The sequence below is a fragment of the Penicillium coprophilum genome (assembly GCF_028826855.1).
Source record: "Penicillium coprophilum strain IBT 35676 chromosome Unknown utg000002l_segment0_segment1, whole genome shotgun sequence".
Lineage (NCBI taxonomy): Eukaryota > Fungi > Ascomycota > Eurotiomycetes > Eurotiales > Aspergillaceae > Penicillium > Penicillium coprophilum.
In genome coordinates, this window is record NW_026622722.1 from 3253936 (window position 1) to 3274631 (window position 20696).

The 20696-nt window shown below is 46.9% G+C and overlaps 8 protein-coding genes across 8 annotated transcripts; 1 reads left to right on the plus strand and 7 right to left on the minus strand.

The window, feature by feature from the left end:
* Positions 1 to 969: 969 nt before the first annotated feature.
* N7500_003301 (uncharacterized protein) lies at positions 970 to 2256 on the minus strand (the record flags this gene model as incomplete). Its single annotated transcript, XM_056674447.1, has 1 exon — positions 970 to 2256. The coding sequence occupies one exon, from the start codon at positions 2254 to 2256 to the stop codon at positions 970 to 972; it is 1287 nt and encodes a 428-aa protein (XP_056534972.1).
* A 1229-nt stretch (positions 2257 to 3485) lies between these two features.
* N7500_003302 (Major facilitator superfamily domain general substrate transporter) lies at positions 3486 to 5725 on the minus strand (the record flags this gene model as incomplete). Its single annotated transcript, XM_056674448.1, has 13 exons — positions 3486 to 3657; positions 3711 to 4075; positions 4131 to 4190; positions 4242 to 4369; positions 4422 to 4527; positions 4580 to 4642; positions 4690 to 4718; positions 4772 to 4860; positions 4909 to 4920; positions 4978 to 5016; positions 5306 to 5376; positions 5429 to 5511; positions 5557 to 5725. Coding segments are annotated over 13 exons (1386 nt in total), but the record flags the coding sequence as incomplete, so codon positions are not given.
* Positions 5726 to 6565: 840 nt separating this feature from the next.
* N7500_003303 (uncharacterized protein) lies at positions 6566 to 7055 on the minus strand (the record flags this gene model as incomplete). Its single annotated transcript, XM_056674449.1, has 2 exons — positions 6566 to 6884; positions 6958 to 7055. The coding sequence occupies 2 exons, from the start codon at positions 7053 to 7055 to the stop codon at positions 6566 to 6568; spliced, it is 417 nt and encodes a 138-aa protein (XP_056534974.1).
* A 1636-nt stretch (positions 7056 to 8691) lies between these two features.
* Positions 8692 to 9177, plus strand: N7500_003304 (SRPBCC family protein; the record flags this gene model as incomplete). Its single annotated transcript, XM_056674450.1, has 1 exon — positions 8692 to 9177. The coding sequence occupies one exon, from the start codon at positions 8692 to 8694 to the stop codon at positions 9175 to 9177; it is 486 nt and encodes a 161-aa protein (XP_056534975.1).
* A 1955-nt stretch (positions 9178 to 11132) lies between these two features.
* Positions 11133 to 13696, minus strand: N7500_003305 (potassium ion transporter; the record flags this gene model as incomplete). The annotated part of the gene is given in 10 exon segments (XM_056674451.1): positions 11133 to 11373; positions 11422 to 11465; positions 11514 to 12228; positions 12288 to 12687; positions 12750 to 12794; positions 12850 to 13042; positions 13058 to 13239; positions 13298 to 13434; positions 13494 to 13614; positions 13663 to 13696. The coding sequence occupies 10 exon segments, from the start codon at positions 13694 to 13696 to the stop codon at positions 11133 to 11135; spliced, it is 2112 nt and encodes a 703-aa protein (XP_056534976.1).
* A 413-nt stretch (positions 13697 to 14109) lies between these two features.
* Positions 14110 to 15051, minus strand: N7500_003306 (PhzF family phenazine biosynthesis protein; the record flags this gene model as incomplete). The annotated part of the gene is made up of 1 exon (XM_056674452.1): positions 14110 to 15051. The coding sequence occupies one exon, from the start codon at positions 15049 to 15051 to the stop codon at positions 14110 to 14112; it is 942 nt and encodes a 313-aa protein (XP_056534977.1).
* A 145-nt stretch (positions 15052 to 15196) lies between these two features.
* N7500_003307 (uncharacterized protein) lies at positions 15197 to 15918 on the minus strand (the record flags this gene model as incomplete). The annotated part of the gene is given in 3 exon segments (XM_056674453.1): positions 15197 to 15381; positions 15400 to 15557; positions 15569 to 15918. The coding sequence occupies 3 exon segments, from the start codon at positions 15916 to 15918 to the stop codon at positions 15197 to 15199; spliced, it is 693 nt and encodes a 230-aa protein (XP_056534978.1).
* Positions 15919 to 16518: 600 nt separating this feature from the next.
* Positions 16519 to 20158, minus strand: tof1 (putative DNA repair protein (Tof1); the record flags this gene model as incomplete). The annotated part of the gene is made up of 3 exons (XM_056674454.1): positions 16519 to 17573; positions 17627 to 20003; positions 20072 to 20158. 3 exons carry the CDS (start codon positions 20156 to 20158, stop codon positions 16519 to 16521), a joined length of 3519 nt encoding a protein of 1172 aa, XP_056534979.1.
* Positions 20159 to 20696: the final 538 nt, after the last annotated feature.

A 20696-nucleotide genomic window follows, 5' to 3' on the forward strand; every position in this document is an offset into this window, starting at 1 on the left:
AAAAACATGCATCGGAGGATGAGCTGAATACTATACATATCAACCACTTTCCTTAATGATAATCAATGACACGCAATTGAAGATATTCTATCTTTTTTCGCATATATTCTTCGTAAATGTCTGTTTTAAGAATGGTCCTTTGCCATTTTATACGTAGGTCGAGGGCAGAAAGAAACCAGTAAAGGTGTGGTATATCTACGGTACGTATACTCCACAGAAGAAATTCAATAAGATGTGTCAGGATGTAATACGACTCAAAGAGCAGATAAAAAGATCTGCCATTTTTGACTGCTGCTAGCTAGAAGGGGGAGGAAAGGAAGAGGGCAACATATGTGATTAGCAGCAAGGCAACCTGGAATGGATGATGATAATTTTATTTCCCCTTACAAACAGAGCCGATTACTCCAAAGCTTGCTATAACAAATTGCTGTTTGTCATCTCCAAAATTAGCCCCATATTATGGTCTCGATCTCGTTATCCTGGGACATAGAATTTCCATTATCCATCTCTTCGTTTCCCTCTTTGTATCGTCATCTCTTCCCCATAACGTCCTTGAAGGTCCTGACATCCATGTCTCCACACAGTATGGTGTTGGAGAAAGTTCTGGCTGGCTGGAGATTTCCCATGGGCTTCAATCTCACGTCAAGGTCAGGGGCGACGAACAAGACAGCACTCAACCGACGCACGGCCGGGGTACGGCAAACACGATTTTTGGCAGCGGAAATTCGGCCACCACTCAGGATAACCGCACAACGCACAACAACCAGTCAGGACAACAGTGGCATCCCCTGGCACAGGGACCCAATTATCGGGGCTTCCTTCGAGCTCCAGGCCGGGGGTGCCATCCTGGAAGATGATAGAGAATGTTCCGTGATCCGTGGATGATAATGTTGGCAGCCATGATCAAAGTATCTCGATTTCCAGCGAACTCAGGTCTCATCCAAGGTCAAGGTCTGGTCAAATCTGTCATCACGCCTTGATATTCAGCTTTGGCCCATACATAAAGATCCTAATCGCCGCGTAGCCTAGTCCCGAGACGCAGGTCGGAACGCCACCGAACACCCACAAACTGTGCCAATCAAGCGATGCGCCACCGTTTCTGAGAATCGCACCACTGCTGGGACCACTGGCCAGCACACCTAGTGCGATGATTGCGTAGCCCATACCAACACGTGTCCCCAGCTTCGACTTATCCGCCGTCAGAATGGCCAAGCACATAGGAGGCAGTCCGATCAGCGCACCACTCATGAAGCCGGAAAGCAGTGCCATTACAATAATTGCGGCTTTTGATTGCACTGCCATCATGCAGAACATCAACAGCCCCGAGGATAGGGCGGCGGGAACGAGAAGATTAAATGGGCCAAAGCGGTCGGCGAGCTTGTTCGGGATTGTCCGACCAAAAACAGATGCTGCATTGAAGATGGGCACCATGTAAAAGGCGAGACTGCTATCTGTGAGGCGAGTGGCCTCGGCAAAGAAGGAGAGGTAAAACATAATAACGAACAGGCCCATGTACGCAATGAGCGAGGTGAACACGAAAGCCAGATAAGCCGGGTCCTTGAATGCGCTGGGATCCACCATTGCACGAACCTTAGGTGGTTGAACGCGCAGACGCATGATGCTGATTGGAATGAGCAGTGAGGCGAGTGCAATAAATCCAATCACACGTACTGCCCAGGGAAAGCCAACTTGATTGATAAGTCGGTACAGAACAATCGGATAGATGACACCACCGAGCGCTGATCCCGAAGCAGCCGCACCCATTGCAGCGCCCATCTTGGTAGTGAAGTATTGAGGAATAATTGCAACACATGGAACGAATAGACAGCCAGTTCCTATTCCGACGGCAAATCCCTGTGCCAGCACAACTTGCCAGAATTCGGAGCACAGACTTAGCATCATGTGTCCGAAAACGACCATAAACGAGCCCACCATGAGGAGTGCGCGAAGATAACCTCTGTCGTAGATGGGACCAACAAAAATACCGGCAAACAATAGCATGAATGCGGCAATGGAACCTATCCAGGATATGTCGGACGAGGTGGATTGAAAGAGAGCACCGGACTCATAATAGGTTTGATAGGCACCAAAGGTGTTCAGGATGCCCCATGTATTGAAGTAAAGCATGAAGCTTCCCAGAACATTGAGCCATGCTAAGGCGCCACCGTTTGGGGGTGAGGATACCCTAATGGCGGGCTTCTCTTTGGGAATAGCTTCCTCGGGAAGAGGTGACTTCACAATGGTCTTTAATGTCATGTCGACTGTTTGCCGTCAAGTTGATGATTTGATGACTGTAGGAACACGAATGCTCCATTTTATCATGAGATGCCATTTATTCATATGAACTCCAGACATCGGGATATTGCCCTTACTTGGCCCTTCCTCGGAGTTGTACTTCATATCGTTGAGCCTCCCGAGTTGTTGACCCCATTAGGTAGTTCCCGGAGATTAGCCGCATTAGTCCATCTCGGGGTTATCACTTCAGCCCTAACGTCAATTACACGCGCAGAAGGTTTCTCCTGCATCCAGTCCAGCTACTCCTTGTCCTGTTAGAAATGCTAAAATTTTGTTGTATATCTCCTCCAGGGTCAAGATTTCCCCAGATTGGCAGGTTTGAATATTTTCTGGCGGCGGATTGTTCCCGAATACTTGTGCTGACACCCGTGGATGAGAACTCATCACCCGCAGTGATGCCAGTTGTAACATCGTATAGAGACAGCGTGATTCACCTGAAGATCGTGTTTGTCTCGTCTGGGGTGCAGCGCCCACATCTGTTCCACGCCACGGGACTGGAGGCCCCTTGGAGTGTGCATGATTCCCGAACGAACTAGTCAGTTTGGTCGAGAACGCCAGGTGTCAGAAGGGGAAACACTGCATGCTGCCTTCGAGACATGTGACAAGATCCGACGAAGACGGACGTGGTGACTTATGAACAGAAGTCGGGGCCGGTGTGCAATCTGTTCCAGCATCTTGACTGGGCAGATATTGCCAAGAGAACGAACTCGGAATCATGTTTTAAGAAAATTGAGGATCTGCTGTTTCAGATCTCGCAAATTGACTCTGGGAGAATGGATGACACGAGCCATGATGACAAGAAAAGAGTGGGAATAAAAAAGCAGACTAAGGAGGTGCTTGAATTTGATAGTAAAGCTACTTTAGATACTATGTCTTGGGGTCGGGGTGGCTTTCTTTCAGTAGAGGATTGGCAGACTGGTGGAGCTTGATTTGAGTACACTTAAGTGTTTGGGCTATTAACAACCCCCTTCATGTTTTGTTGTGGTGGGGTACGGAGTAGACATATATGTCTTCAGCAAAAAAGTCACCAGATTCAGGAGCTTACTACTGGTAGACTTATAGCTGATAACAAGTGTAGCTTGCCATTTGAACCCATTCTAGTCATGACAGCACTTTAGGTGACTTCTCAGTATCAATTCCAATCAGATTTGCACATTTATAAGAAAATGCTAAACTCAGCCAGAATACCTGAAGCGCTTATTTTGAAGATCCGTCTGGTCTCCAAGTCCGGACAGTACACTTAGTCCCTCTCCGTTACTGATATACTCAGGGTTTTCCCGGGCGCGCGATTCTCGGCGATTATTCTCCAATCGCATGATTACCCATGTAGTCGTGGAGAGAGCAATATATACCGAAAGACATCTTTGTTTCATGTTAGCATCCGATATCAATATCTTCAAGGTAGTAGAGCTTACGCTAGCACGAACGCCAGCCCAGTATGATATCGAGGGCTTTCCGCTCCCAGGAAGGTTTGAGGTGTGACAATATTAGCGACGCAGTAGAGGAAAAAGGCGGCCGATGTAACTGTCTGTTTTCGCGTGAATCCTACAAAGTTGGCCCCAATTATAGACATGATCACTGTATAGTTGACACCGGAAGCTGAGATTATAATGCAACCTGCGAGCCGACGGTTTTGATATCGGTCTTCGGGGGGAGTGACGTATAGAATGATGATACCTATCACTCCAACAATACTGGCTAGAGCTGCGAGTGGCTGCTTCTTGTTGCGGAAGAAGGCGAAGAATGTCGGGGGACCAGAAACTAGGAGTTGCACCACGGCCTTGGGTGTATTTTTAGTCTTCGACTTCTAGATAATCAAGGAAAAGGATCTGTACCTGAACAGCGTAATTGGGAGCAGTATATAGTTGTGCTTTCAATGCAGTGTACCCAAATCCCTAATAGATCAGTCAGTAGAGAAGCGAGCAGAATGTTTGTCTTGATATAACCTTGATCACAATGCCGAGAAAATTCGTTGTCACGCTCCCCGCAGTTTGGGAGAAAAACATCTGTAAGATCAATAGCCACGCATGTGGATCTTTCAGTGTTTCCTGCACCTGCTCCCATTTAAAGTGGGCTATAAAAGATGGATTAGTACCTGATCCCAGGCAAACCTCTAAGTGGCTTACTGTTTTTAAGCCCAAGTTGGGCCTGAGCCACACGCTTGACAGCTATAGCCCTTTCTCGCTCATTGAGCCATTGTGCAGACTGGGGTGCATCGGGCATAAAAAGAAACTAGATAAATTAGACTTCAATCGGTTTTTGAAAGATAGTAAGATGCACATACCATAAGCACCCCTGTCAAACTACTCAGTAGCCCAATGGTGAGGAAAATGAGTCGCCAAGATGTCTACAGAGGTTAGCTACAGCGAAAATTAGAGACATGAATAAACTTACTATAGGCCCAGTTGTAACGTGTCCGAGCCCTTTAGTTCAAAGTCAGGTACACTGCGAGGAAGGATCTGGGGGGCATACAGACCGTAGTAGATAACCAAGAAGGGCACCGGAAGAGCACCGTTCGTCATTGTCCATAAGCCGAATCGGAGAGGTTGTTCCTCTTGTGTGTACCTTGTATTCCATTAGCATGAATAAAAGATTCTGAGGTTGCCTACCCACCACATGGTTGTGCTGAATAACAAGGCATTAGCTCATGTCTCAAAGCAATCTAGAGTATTGACGACATACACAAGTAATAGTCCAGGAACAAGGCATGATTCAAAAAGCCTGGAACTGGTCAGCCACATAAGTCATTTCAATCGAGTAATAAGCTATACCCAAGAATAAACCTCAATGCCATTAGTGTAGCAAAGTTTGTCGCGCCAATACAACCTAGCAAGGAACCGCCCCAAATAAATAGGGCCACCCCCATAAATTTTCCAGCATGAAAATATTGCAAGCCTCGGCCAGAGAAGAATGATCCTGTGAGGTACCCAAAATAAAATATCTATTCTCGCCCTTGTTAAGGGTCCTGCATCTAAGAGGGAGCAAGTTGGGGAACCTTACAGAGACACACCAAGAGTACTCCTGGCCAACGAGTTGGAGGTCATCACGAAGACCGTATGTGGCGGCAGCACCAAGACCAGACTATATTATCCTGATTAAAATCCATAAGGTAGTGGGAAAGGCTAGCAAATACCTTGTCCACAAACTGTAGACCGCAGGCCCAAGCAGCGAGTGGGACGATGCGCCAGTCAATCTTTCGCAGAAGCTTTCGATGTTCTAATCTGTTAGGGCAATAGATACTATAAAGAGACGATGACTCACCCTCGGCCGTGTATTCAATCTCCTCCGGGTCCATCAATATCTGGGCAACAGTATCAAGATGATTAGCACTTCCATTGTCCTCTCCCGTGGGAGTAAGAGATATATTCTCTTTCACTTCGTCGATATGCTCCTTTGAATTCGCCGCCAGATTAGGCTGTGGGAACGACATTGTGATTGAGAATTGAAGAGCAGACAATAGTGGAAGATTGTCAAGCTATTGTACGTACAGGGGAGGACATTTATCATGTTGACAATATACGTGTTGAGCTCTACGACCTGTCTATCTCAATAATTACCTGAATTGGAGTCCGGTGATTTACTTTTACAACCGGAGTCTAAATTTATTAGGCGGAGATTGAGAGCCCTTGATTTCTTGGCGTTTTAGAGTCTTAGATCGGTCATTTCGATAGGACTATGCTACCAATCAACAGCTTAGTATCTTCGAAAGATTGACCATAAGACAGTATATGGAGAACTAACCCCATACCCCGGCTTAACACTCGCGAAACGCGGGGAAGACCCCAGAGGCTCCACTTGAAACCGGGTTCATTCCAAATGATTCCCAATTTACTATTCGCGTCGAATGTACTGCTGATCATATTTATTAACGATCTACCAGGTAGCTATGTGCTGTCTACAGAATAAGCTGAAAAGTCATAGGGCCGAGCTATCGGGATTATGTGTTATTATAAAGAAGTACGCCCGCACAGTTTAACAAGGCTCCCCTGCAGTTTTATTTAGGAGGCAGAGCACAGAGATAGAAAACCATAGCACACGGCCTTTAAATTTGGTGTGTATCAAACCCTTGAGGCCGTATAATCCACGTCGATAGATGGAATTCACATAACCAGAGACGTTTCCTGGTACCATCAGGTCTATAAAGTCCAATAATTTCTCTTTTGGTCAGACATTGTAGGCAAGATCGCTGAAAATGAATCGCATTGTAGAACACTACCTAGTATACATCTGCGCACTCGCTAGCTTGATTTCAAAGCTATGAACGAGGTCATTAATTCGCCTTCCATAGGCTCTTCACATCCTTCTTCAGTGGCTTGAGGAGACATTTGATCTCCGCCTTGAGAGCCTTCTTGTCCTCTTTAGACCACATCCCACTGCGCTTCGCGGCTCTGAGATCTCGGACGTGGCCTGTGAGTAGAGTCGAAATATTCTCCACCGTGCACTTGGTGCACTTCTTTTCATCGGTAAGATCATTCAATGCAGTTGTCAATGTGCGGATGATATCCTTTGCCTGCTGGTTCTGCAATTCACGATCGAGAAGGGGGACTTGGCTGGGCCCGTGGGTTGAGCAATTCGCCTTAGGGCTGGTGCTAATGGGGGTTTATTTAGTGACTGCATTCCAACAATAAATAGAGCTGTGCGAGTGAGCCCTCGAACACTCACAGTTTTTGGTCCTGTTTCTCGGCATTGTCCACCTCGACAGGGTCGACAGAGGTGTAGGACGGGGCCTTGGAGTCGTTGGTCTCAAATTCGGTCATCATGTTTGGATATTAAGATTGAGGATGACAGTCTTGGTAAAATGTAGCTTTTGATAAAGTTGTTTCTAGGTTTGTTGGCTCCCATCATTGTAGTTGGCTCCTATTTATATCTATAAATCGCATAGTGTGTACTATGAAGTTATATCGAAACGAGTAAGTCCGATAAATCCGATACTTATCGGGCTGTGTCAGCCGAGTCCGATCGGAGTCGGGGTTTCTTTTGCTATTTCTGTGGTTGGCTTTAGGCAACATTATGATGATGCTTAGACTTGCATACCCCTTGTTTTCGAACCTCACTGGAGTCCTGAACAGTCCGTGTTGCGCCAAAAGTCCCTGTGTATATCTATCTTATAGGTTGAGCTATATCTCCAAGAATGCATGGTGTCCAATAATCGGCTTCGAATAATCGTTCCAAGGTTATTCACATTAAAATAGGCAGCAAGTACGAATAAAATTTTTGCTTTTCCTTTTAATAGTGGCATACTTAACCGCCCGTAAGCTAGGATCAAACGACATGAGAGACCTCGAGTAGACCTCGAGTAGACTTCTCCAAACCCCAGAAGACCCATAGCCCAACCCAACCCAATCTGCAAATGGGCTGGGCTATGGGCCCGGGGTGAAAGCCCAAAAAGCACCAAACAATGCAAATAGTCGAGAAAACGTGACTCATTTGAATACTCTGTGTATAGACCCCGTCTCCTACCTTTGTCTTAGGGTAATATTTTAATCTTTTCATTCCAATATTCTAATTTAACAGTTAAGTATATTAATTACGTTTGCAAACGCGAGAAATCGCGCTGTTTAAGAAGGTGTTGGACACCATAGACATCCATGCCTGATATAGATCAACCCTAGCAAACAGTAGGACATAGGACCATGCTTTGGCAGTCTAAATAGGCTGCCAGAGTCCTATTCCTTCTTGCTTCCTCCTTCTCCCCAGTCTACTTCTAGATAGGAAATATGATCAATATCTTTATCGTAAAAAGGTTACCAATTCTAGACGTTCACTAGTAACGTAGTGATACTCCCTTGTAGATTTGAATGATATATCTTGTTTTCAGGTATACAATAATATTTTTTCAACTTCTAACGGTTCAATCTTGTTCGAATATTAAGAATATATTTTTATATTCTAATTGTAAATATAAAATCCAGATCAAAAGTCTTTGTAATAAGTACAAGGGCCAGAATATACTGATTACAAGTTCCCAGTTAACCCCCATCATAGCCCATTGTGTTCGGTTGGGCTTCGAGTGGAGCTGCAAGTTTGGCCTCGGCATAACCAATTGGCAGGGCGGATTTCGGTTCAACAAAAGATCATTTTTATACTCAATTCATTTATATATCAGGGACTTTGCTCCTAGAGTCAAACATTACATGAATATTCTAATGAGGGACAGTGATCATTTCTGGTCTACTCCGTACCAAATAACTAAATACAGGACCTGATTTCCAAGGCAGAAACTATTTGAAATCCGGGGCTCGGCCCGCCGTAACACCGAGCTTATCGGCGTATCGGTTTCGTCATTGCAGTAACCCTAGATTGAATATAAGAGAGCCTCAAGTTCGAACAAAACCCCTGAAATTCCTCAAAGCGTTGACTTAATCACTGGGCCCCTCTTCCCTCATACCCCCCAAAATGGCATCAACCAACAATATCGCCTTCACCGCCCCAATCAAGCCACCAGGCGCAACAACCGTCATCACCCTCGAACAAATCTGGAACGGTCTCCTCCTCAAGATCCGCTCCGCCGAGACATTTGTTCCTGGAGCGATCCAATCTACCAAGGTTGTCAGTGAATCCATCGACCCATCGACCGGAAATCCCGTCACCGTTCGCGAAGTCCTTTTCCGCGAAACCCAGAAAACGGTTCAAGAGACCGTTACAGCTTTGAAGCCTACCCGGGTAGAGTTTGAACAGCCCGATGGCAGCAAGATCAGCAATGTGGTCAGTCAAGGGGCTAGTGGGGAGCTCTATATGACGTATATTTTTGAATGGAGACACCCCGGTGTCTCAGAGGCGGAGCTGGCAGCCTTGTTCAAGAAGGAGAAGAAGATGAGCCAGATGGCGGTTGAGGGGACAATCAAGGTATTGAGGCAATTAGCTGAGGAGAAGAAGCTTTGAGGTTGATAAATAAAGAAGAATAGCTGTGCTTAGCCCTGGTTATCATGAATTCCATATTCGGCCCTCAATCATCTTCTCGGTAAACTCAACGCCATAATTACCACATATTTGATGTAGTGTGCTCTCAGAATAATGAGTTAGTAGAGTTTTTCTTTTGAAAGCTCTGTCGCCAGTCATGCTAGAAATAAGCAAAGCAGTCGTGGGAGAGTCAAATCGTTTCCTCCGAGCCTGCGTCCTCCATATAAAGAGCCATGGATCTCCAGGCCCATATTCAGCATCTTCTAGCTCCGAATAACAAAAAAATACAACTCTCTTTCTGACACGAATTAGCCGAATAGCATTAGCCCATTCCTTGCGCGTCAGACACAGCACATCAAGCTCCAGCTCTGTCAGCCCCTCGCACAGCCTCAGTAAATTCCAGCAGCTCTTAATATCATCCCATCCATCCCATATCGGGTCTCGCCACCGCGGAAATGTGCTACGGTGTTCCACATTCTGGTAAGCATGAATAGGCATAAACGATATCCGTCTCAGCCACGATCTCACTTGTGGACGAATAGCAGTCAAGAACCCCGTTAGGAGACTGGGATGCTCGAAGGCGAACCAGTTCTCTGTCCGGAATATAGGTGCGGCATCGTTCCAAAATCTCTTGCTGGCGAGCAGAATGGCGAGGTTGTCACGCCTTCCACATAGACATGGTAGAGACCTCATGCACGGAATCCCCTCCACGATTCCGTTCAGGTCCCAGTAACAATTGTCACATAGATAGACATTCTTATGTGGTTGTGCCCACTGGCTTCGTGCCGGAGACTGAAATATTGGGACTTGTGGCTCCTTCCAGACATAGTTATGGCAGTTTGCACATTGGGGGTCTTCTCTGTTCGACGGATGTAGAGCTGGACCTGGTCTCATACAGTTCAGAGGCATTTTGCATGGAGTTGAATGGTGTAGATCGAATTTACATGGTTGGACAAACAATTCTCGGTAAATGTTATTTCTTATTTCTTGTGGAAGGGAGAAGAATCTAGGACTTCAGTGTTAGAGGTGTAGACGTTCTGATAGGGGATAAAAGTACATACCTTTTGAAAAGGGGTGACTGTTCGTGCTCTCCAGATTGTATGAGTGGTGTCTCCTGTGCATGTTTTGCCTTTGATCTTGCTCGGCAGACGCCCTTTGGTGTATGTGATTCTCGACGTCGTGTATACCGACGGAATTTGGGTTCCAGGTCAGGCCCTGAAGATTTCGCCATTTATGTGCAAAGTTACAGTATACACGAATTTGTTTTTTTTTCTTTTCAAACTTGGCCACCTAGGTAGAGTTATAAACTCTTGCGAATATAGTGTGCAGCCTAATGTGGCTCGCCAGAACACGTCACAGGCCTTCAGCCTCGCGGGAACCCGGAAGAGAAATGATTCAGGCTGTTATACCGAGTCTGTGGCGCAGCACCCAAAATCTAGATTGAGTACATATTGTGAGACAAGGAAGTATCTTCTATGACTCATTAAAGCCCTAGAGTTGTCTTTTGATTCAGGAACCAGCGCATTGCCCTCGCACCATCAGCAGTGCCTGGCAAATCAGCACAGCCTGTGCGATCTTCTTGTCATCCAGAGTCCAACGATTGCCGATTCAGATCAAATCACCGCCAGTACCAACATTTGTCATTTTCAACGTTCAATATCCTTTTCAAAATTGCCCTAGCCTACAACTGTGTTGAATGAGCAGAACTTAGGTTGAATTTACAACTGAGTTTAGAAATCCGAAATAAAAGGATCAAGTGTCGCAGCTCGCTGGAGACTTTTGATAATTGACGGATCAGGCTACAATAGTAGATCAAAGATTCGTAAGGGCCTTGGATTTGAATCTGACTTTCCCTCTATGATAGCGTCAAGTTCATCGAACGAAAGATCTCCATCATCTCGGGGCTCATTCGGAGCCCCATCCTTGTCTATAATCTGCTAGTAATTTGCCTGGGACTTTTCCTTCAGTCTTCGCTGGGCTTGAGCCTCGTCCCGATCTTGGTGGTCCTCTTCTAGGCGCTCACCTGGGAGAACAATAGCACGATCGAGCTTGTAAGGCAGTCCACGATGGCGGCCCCTAATCATCATCACGCATACGACTAGCTTGCTGAAAACGGTGAACTCTCCACAAAGAGAAGTCGAAACGGTAGGATATCCAAGACTGAGCCCAACATTGCCACTTCGTCGGAGTTAGTCAATGAAGAGGTATTGGACAAGGATGACTCACTATGCTGAGACCACTTCGAATAACACTGAGAACACAGAAAAGGCCTGGATTTGTCAGATTCGCGTTTCCGAGACTGGAAATTGATCACTCACCGGAATTGACGTATCGGCGATCTTACCGGCCTCGGCGATACAGATGCAAAAGCAGCCGAGGAAGATGTACCACAAGTCAAAGCTCAGTTGGTTTTGGATGTGGTTGATGATATAAGACCGGCCATCACTCTCATCGATTTCAGTCTTATTGCCATATATACCCAACGTCCTTTCTTCGTAAACGTTGGAGGCTCTTATACTAATAGCGATTGGGAAGACTGCAATGTACATCATGACGACCAAGCTGAATTGGACGGCTGGATTCACGTCAGCCAAGTTGAAAGTCGATGCACCTGTATGACGCGCCGATGCTGCTTGGAAAATAGCAGCCAGAACTCGAGGACCAGGAGCGAGATTATTAACGGCAGGATTGTTCAAGTCCAGCACAAGGATGAGAATGACATCAATCAAATTCATGAGGAACAAGATTCCGAAGAGAATCCATGTTGGCCGACTTGGGAAAAGCAGCGTATAGCACCGTCGCGGATGGTCAAGCAGGAAATTGAGTGGGTCTTTGAGCGAAGATTTCGAATGGCAAACTTTGGACATGGTCCAGATGATAAGTCGAAGAAGACATGGATAACAAGTATTCCCGGCAAATGCAAGGAAACTCATGAGAAGCATTGGGAAAGTCGCATCTTGAAAGGAGATCATTGAATCTGGTGTCAGAGTGAAGCCAAGATTGTCGATCATCGTCTGAGCGGAATAAAATCCCCTACCAAGAAACGAAATAAGTTAGCATGTCGTTGATTTCAAGTGATAGAGCCTACTTACCACCAAACACTACCTTGCCCACATTCGGCAAGATAATCACGGTATTTTGGATCTGCATGAAGAATCCATCCAACCAGACAGATTGCACCAAAGAGATGTAGACCAAAGAAATACCCTACCACAATCTTTAAAAGGAGCTTCAAACTTCGATATTCAATCCCGCCGAGTCTTTCTCGATCTTCAGCAGAGAGATTGTGAAATTGGGAGTTCCGGCCAAGTGTGGCGTGTGAAGAGATATTTGGCAAATTGAGCTGCTTCATGTCATGCGGCGTTTCCTTTTGGTTCTTTTGAACGCTAGGAGAGCTTCCCAGGACGAAGAGGGAGGTTACAACACGTTCAAGAGTGCGAGGTGAAGTCATGCTCCTGGTAGTTTGTCGACGAGTAACCTTCTCTGGTTGTCCTTTCATGATCCAAATTAGTAAAGCATTGGAATTTACTCTTATGCACGGTACCAGGACTTACCATCATCGTCATCGATCCTGCCATCGGTTTCAGAAAAAGAAGTGCCTGCAAAGTGTTCGTAAGAAAGTGAAGAGGAAGTATGGATTTGCTTTTCGTGCACCTTGATCACGTTTCCACGGCGGTGGGATATACAGAGCTTTATCCTGGTCGGAAAAGGATTCATCGGCAAAATGAATGACTGGCTTTCCCGAATTGCTATCCAAGTCAGCTACTTCATCGGCTTTCGCCTTTGCTTCCTGGGAAACTCTTGTGCCCAAGTCAGTATCCACTACAACGAGCCATTCTTTGGAGATCTATGATGCTAAAACTAACCTTGGGGCTTTTTCCTGGCCTTCATCATAATCCTTATTCTCTTTCAGGCCGTCTGTCGTGTGGTTCCCAAATTGGTCGCTTGGGGCTTCTTCGATGGCGCTGCTCAAAGTGCCTTCATGCTTGTATTGCGCCTCTGCGTCTTGTCCAGGAAGTATCTCAGGCTTCAGAAGATGGGGTGCTGTGTTTCAAGGGATGTTAAGCAACTTCTTGATAAGATTGAGGAGCAAGATGCCCACCAGTTGCTTTGAGATGTTTTTCAAACCATCGAACACGAAAAACAACCACAATTATGTTGATGAATCCCAAATTCCCTAATATCGGGATTAAATATATATATAACTGTTGGTAGGTCTTCAGATCTTTGACGTCGACACTATCCAAGTCTATTGTAAGCTTGATATCGACGAGAATAAAGAAAGATCAGCTACTCACGTATTCAGACCTGACTCAGTTGACGCGCTGGCACCGAAGAAATAAGCATCGATAGCTTTCAAATTACCATAAGGGTAGATTATAGCCAAGCTCAGAATGCTGAGGGTGATAATCCATGCATCTAATAAAGATTAGAAGAGATATATAGACATCGATATATTGAACGTACAATGCAGGGAGAGAAAGTTGATCGACGTCCACATAGTACAAAACTTGCATATTGAATTATTCGGGTACAAATTTCATTATATAGTTGACTATGATTTCGAAAGAAGATACGCCATGCAAAAATTTACGGTTGAGGGATTTGGCCTGGCAAATCATCGTGTGGGCCTCACTGCTCGCGGCATGTCAGCTTTTCTGATAGCCAATCCAAGCACATAAAGATCCCCGCAACGCTATCACCATCCATCTTGAGTTAGACTTGATCGAACATGGCTTTGATCTCTAGATACGCAGAAAAATCCCGCATTGTTATATAAGAGGGAAGGTCATAGTGATGGGAACATGCTCATTGGGAGAGATAAGAGGGTAAAATTAGAAAAGACGATCATCTCAATATCTATTAGGGAAGTATTACAGTATAACTCATCGAATCTCTCTAGGACTTGTGGTTTTATTCAGGGATCAGTACCTTTCCCTCAGATACGCTAACAGCAGTGCCTGTCAGCACAACCTGTTCGATCCTCTTGTCGCCATCCAAAGTGACCCCAACACCAATATCACTCCGGCGTCCCATTTCCACACCCTGCACAACATGATACTGACAATTCTGACCAGCCTCACCCTCTGTAAGCGTCAAGTAGGCTGCCAGTCCACTAGCCGAACTGCCAGTAGCCGGGTCTTCCAGAGTTCCCAGCATCATTCTAGACCGAATCACTGTCTTCTTGGTGACACTATCCTCAACATCCCGAACAAGGAAGTACACACAGATCAACCCAACTCTCCAACCTTCGTCAAGATAATCAGCAGAAACCAGCTCCCCGCCGGTCGCAGGCGTAACAGCAGCCAGCGCCTCAAGCGAAGGAAGCTCCACAAACAACTGACTCATTCCATTGACAATCGAAAAGAGCGGGAAAGTAACATCCGGCCGCGTAAAGAACGGTGCTAGCGTCGGGTGCAGCCTCACCAACTCTTTCAAGCCGAATCGCGCAGCATGGATGCGCGTATTGTGCGCAATCTGCGCAGCGACGTATTTGGTTTCGTGATTCTGGACGGAGATGGGGATATCGCCAGACTTGGTCGCGAGGGTGGTGACGCCATCGCCATCGGCGGGGTCGGTTGAATGGCTCAAGAACCAGGAGGCTGCGCCAATGGTGGGATGGCCTGCAAAGGGGATTTCGCAGTCTGTGGTGAAGATGTCGATGGTTCGCTTGCCTTGTTCACGTACTGGGTGGACGAAGATACTCTCTGATAAGTTGAATTCCCGAGCGAGAGTTTGCTTCTGACTCTGGGTTAGAGTGGTTGAGTCGTCTGGGAGGAATACCACTGCCAGTGGATTTCCGGAGTAGGGTGTGGATGTGAAGACATCGAGGGTGACGAATTTGAGGTGAGTCATGTTGGGATATTGGGATATTGGGATATTGGGATATTGGGAATGTTGCGGATATCAACGGGCGATGGATGGCTTTTATACTTCCCTTGTTCCCCCCCACTTTTTTCTTTTGACTCATCAGGCTTCACTTCGTATACTCAGCATCTCCTTAGAGCATGTATGATTCCAAAGTCATTGAATAGACTACACTCGTGGTGTCATCCGGCATACCTCTCCTACTCCCTACCTTCAGTCCCTCAATTAACACTCTACTGAAGGCCGGATCATACTTCAATCCATCATCGCCGGAACTGATTCTATTCCACCATGCCCAATCCTCAATCATTGCTCCCTCTGGCGCACGTTAACTACCAATTGCCACATCAACTATCTCTGGCCGGTCGGTACAGCTATAGAGGACCGTTGCGCCACATGTCCTACAGAATGTCTGTGGTACCTCTTCGCTCGACTTGTAACTTTTCGACGACCTGATAATCAGATCCCCGGCAGGAACGGGAATATATGATTGGCTGGAACGAACATCCAAGTTAGAACATTCAACTCACCAGAACTCACCAGGTGACAGTCTTCACAGACATCAAAACCCGCAAGCCACTTGCTCATGTCTCTTGACAAAACCCATCCATCGCCTGCAGGACTAGCAAGGAATTCCTTTCTTGAACGAGCGATAGAAACAGAAACGTCACCGCAGTGACATTCTGCGCGCAATTCCTGGGTTTGGACAGTATCGCTTCGGATACTTTCTCCGGCCTTACTATTACCCAGTGATGTCTCCGGGGTAAAGACATCCAGCTGGCGATTATCAATATGCTGTAACATTGCTGAAAGCCCATCATCAAGCGAGGAGTTTGTAAAAGCATGTGAATGCATCTCCCGTAGACTATGGTTTGCCTCGGTGGTTATAACCGTAGATATCACCCAGCTTCCGTCATCGTGTGATCAATCCCCGATGTGGCAGCCACAGGTACTGCAAAAATGCCGCGTTGCCTGGGACTCGGCGTAGTCGTAGGATGTTAGTTTGTCTGAATTGGATGAAGCGATGAAGTGCAGTACTACGCCTGCTGATAGCAGGCTGTGGAAAATACATAGTGTGCTATGAGTGTAGCGACAGGCGCTGTAGTGGCATATGTGGACTTTGGGGGGTAGGGCGTCTGCAGGAATCGTCAAAGTGAAGTGGATGCTTCGGCAGTGGCACGCTGCTGTGACAGTCCTGCGTTCAGCCATCTTGAAAGTCGGGAAGAGCAATATCTTTGAATGTGTTTCCTGCAGCCGATGTCAAATGGGGGACCTCATGCTTTTTTTTGGAATGCTTCCAAGACTTATCCACGGGCCGTAGCTTTGGTGACTGGGATAGGAAATATTAAAATTGTTCTTATTGAGCTTAGGTATCCCTTGACAATTCCTTTTCCATCTCCATGCCGAACGCCTCATCAGGTCATAAAATATGTCACAAACGTTGAAGTGAAACCACTATTCAGAGTCACTCTCAATTACAAATCCACCGCGCATACGTCTCCGGACTGGAGCCACAGGCACATCTTCCTCGTCGTCTATAGCCTCGGGCGCTGTAGCCTGAAGCTTACTCGGGCGATCTCGAGCGAAGGCGAAATCGTCATCAAAAGCAAGATCATCCTCACCCGATGTGAGAGGGGTATCTTCATCCTCTCCGGCACCATGGCTAACGGAGATTTCCCGCTGGGAGTGTGACGATTGAGCATCAAGCTCCGCCATAAGAATATCACCGTCCGCATCACTCTCAGCACCGCTACCAGCAGAACTAGAACCACGGCGCTGCCGCTTCGATTTAGCGGCTGCAGATATGCCAGTATCGCTTGTTCGCTTGCGGGTGGCAGACTTTTTCTTCCCTTTGCCCTTGCTTGCGACGTCGACACTTCCAGTGAGCAAGGCCTTCTTGACTTCTTTTGCCTGTTTGATTCGCCTCTCCTCTTCGAGCCGGAAGAACTCTTTATCGGCTTCTTCGTCAGTTTCTTCGTCGCTGGCATGAATGAACAGATCACTCTTGATCCTCGCTTGGCGAGAAAGTGCATTTGATAAACGCGCTTCACGCCGCGCTTCTAGGATTTCATCATCCAGCGGCTCCTTCTCAGGGTTGGCCTTCGTCTGCTTCTTTTGGCGCTTCTTCTTGAGGTCATCCAGCGCACTAGACTTTGATCGCAGATTCGCCGGGAATAAAGGACCATCTGGAATATCTTCGCCTTCGGACTCCGATCCGAAGTTGACATCGAGCGTGCCCTGAATGTTGCCATAGCCGCTTCCTCTGTTCTTTGGTCGGATGTGCTTGCGAGGATCATCGTTGTCTCCGGAGAACGAGTTTTGAAGGGCTTTCAAAATTTCAGAAATTGTCTCGCGCAAGTCGTCGGACTTGAGAGAGGCCGGAATGACCCAAGAGGCACCAAGGACATCTTCAACGCCAAGTCGCTCGAATCCGACGACGGTCATGAGCAGACGTAGCCTTGCATTCGAGAACATGGCATTTTGAACGAACTCATCCTTGCCTTTGACAGCTGTTATATTGTTAGTACCAATCGAGAACCAGATGGATGTTGGGGGAACATACTAATCATCGGATTGGGAACGTTGATAGTCTCGGAGTTCTCGGCGCGACGGACTTCTTCTTGGGTTTCCCAGTCCTCTCGTTCAGACGCTGCGGAGCTCAAAACATCCTTAATCCATTTTACCAGATCTGCTCGACCATCGAGAATAAGAGCGCCAACCACGATGTGGAGTTTCGCCTCTTTCGTCGTCGCCTCCGTCGATGTAATCATAAGCTCCGGCGGGGGACGCTTGTAAGTGGAGATTGTTTGCTTTTCATGTCCATATTCAAGATAGTAGACAGTAGAGTTGATCTTGCTGAACAGCAGTTCAGTGATCAAGGCTGGGCGCTGATCAAGCTTCTTGACCAGTCGTCGAATGATTTGCCGGACCAATTCCTCCCATTCTTTAAATACAGACTTGCTCGAGTCCATGGGGCCTGGGCCTTTGATCATTCGATAGAAAAGGCTAATAATATCCACACGAAACAGCAAGACGGTCATCTCCTGCTTGAATGCAATCCGGTAGAAATAGCGATGGGCGCGTTTGAGCTGCTCAGAGTTAAGCTCTCGGTAGAATCCTGTAAAGGCAATGAAGGTATTCACGCAATTTTGGTTGCAGAATTTGGCTGAGAATCGCTTGAAGTCAAAGCTACGTTCCTTGGTGACCTGAGCGGCTTCCTCCATGTCTTCATCTTCAGAATCACGCTCCTCGTCATCATCATCTCCTCCCTCTTGCTCGGCGGCTTGAGCGGCCTTCTTTTGCTTCTTTTTGGCCTTTCGCCGCGAGCGAATCTGCATGTCAGCGTTGTCTTTGGAATAACGCTCCAACATACGCAGGAACACATGTGCTAACTCTGTGCAGGCATCCAAATAGCCAAACCCTTGGTCTTTGTACCCGCGCACAATAGTAAGGATTCGGTCATGGGTTGTTTCCTCGTAAAAGATTCGGTTTTGGATATTCTCCGCTATTTCCTGGTCTTCTTCGAGCGGGGACACTGCCATTTCCTGGACAGTCAACAGAATCTGGGTGAAGCAGCGCATCTGGGCATTCAGATCTTCCCATTCCTTGTTATCCAAGCTACTTTGCATAGCTCGGTTCAGAGAAATGAAGGTCTCTTGGTTCAGGACGCCGGCAACCAGACCATAGCTATCGGGTTCAATGTCTTTATTTCTTCCTCCGTTCTGAGCCATGCGATGGCGGAGCTGTCGAGTCCGTCGTACGCGCTCTGCTTCTAGAAACCAACCGACTGTGTAGAAAAATTGGCGATGGTTGATTTCTACCACACGCTCGGCTTCGCGCTCGATTGCTTTTCGCACATGGGTGAACAGAGGATTGAATCCGGAGTCCAAAAACTCCTCCACGAAAGTCCTCAGGTTCTTAGTTGCCTCGGAATTAAGGTGAGCTGGCATGTTGAAATTATTGTTTTGGGTCATATCTTCTTGTTTGCGACGAGGCCGAGGCTTATTCCACTTTTTGCTCTCGTCCATCTTCTGTAGTGTGGTCTGTTCGTCGCGCAATACACCCTGTCCAGAGACAGTGGACACCTTCGCATCGTCTCGCTTTACCCAGATCATTGTACCAAATCTTCCATGGCGTGTAGGCGCATTCTTTGCGTATTCACGCCGTACCGATGATTCCTTTTTCAATAGATCGCTGAGTTCGTCCGTTCGCTTGGCCGCCCTCTGCTCGTCGTCCATGAACAACTTTTCGACGTTGACACCCTTGACGATATGGAAGAGTGTCTCCATCAGAGGAATATCTTGAAGGTTGAAGTCTTCGCCGACATTAGAGCACATAGTCAAGAGGAGTGCAAATGCATCTTGGTCATGGAAAGCGTTGATTGTCGCCGATCTGGATGTCTCTTCCTCGTCACCTTCTGCGGCAAGTCGAGTATTAGGGGATATGATCGCAATGTTTCGTAGCAAGTACAACATCAACTTGAGGATTCCTTCGTCTCGGGTCCCACGTTCGGATCGAGGGATCGCCATGCTTGGAAGAGCAATTCGAATGACTGCTCGAAGTAGATTCAATCCGCCGGATCTAAGGATACCTCGCTTGTATTGCACTTGTGTCTGTTGGATGTAGGGGGTATGACGATGGTGGTTGACTGTCATCTGGCTGTGAAACTCCACGGGCCATGTTAAGGGAACGAGAAGTTCCAAGCATGCCAGTGAGATCCTGGTCATATGCTTGTTGTTCTGTCCAGTAGCCCACCAGAGGGAGAGAATTGGAAGCAGATCACCATTGATCAAGTTGGCCTCTCCAAGGCACCGCGCAACATCCATCCGGTTATTCTTTTCGTCGTACAGTTTCAACCACCGCTTGATGTCACGCAAGCATGCCAGCGCATCGTCTCCGAGTACGTATTGGTCGGCATTTTCGCCATTGAACCCGCCGAGCTAGATGTGCAAGCGTATCAGTAAATTGACACAGGGCCAGTCAAAGAAGAAAGTGGAGATGAACTTACAGCAGTAACCAGGCCGTAAACATAGTTACGCACGTCTGGGTCCACGACCTGCACGTCGTGTCCTAGAGGAACAACCTCTTCATCCATGGTGGGCTGGTTTGATACCCCATTAATTTGCTTCCCGAATCGAGTTGAATGGGGAACGCGTCGACGCGTGTTCGGCTTCGGCGATTCGGAGAAACTGGATGTCGCCAAAGTGCCGAAGATAACCGGTGCTCTTACGCCAGGCATCAGTGGCCACCATGACAATATCTGGCAAAATGTGGACTTATAGATCTGAGTAACGGTAATCTTTGAGCTTCAGGTGTGCTTCCCATATGTTCAACATTCTAAATCAACCTTGTAATAAATTTCTCATATGCCGATGGTTCGATCAAGTGCTCTGTCTCTTGATCGACAAGCAATCGTGATCATTTTCAATATATCACCTGAAATCCCTCGAAATCTGTATGTCAACTCCACAAGACTTAAAATGTATTCAGGAACCTAGTATATGTAGACACTGCGGGTTTACAAGCGACATTTCTCTCACTAGACTTTCGCAAAAACTCTTCCAAGATTGTTGCGTTCCTAGAGTACTTAATCTTCGGTTTTAATGTTCCACTTCTAGCACTTCTTTTGATTC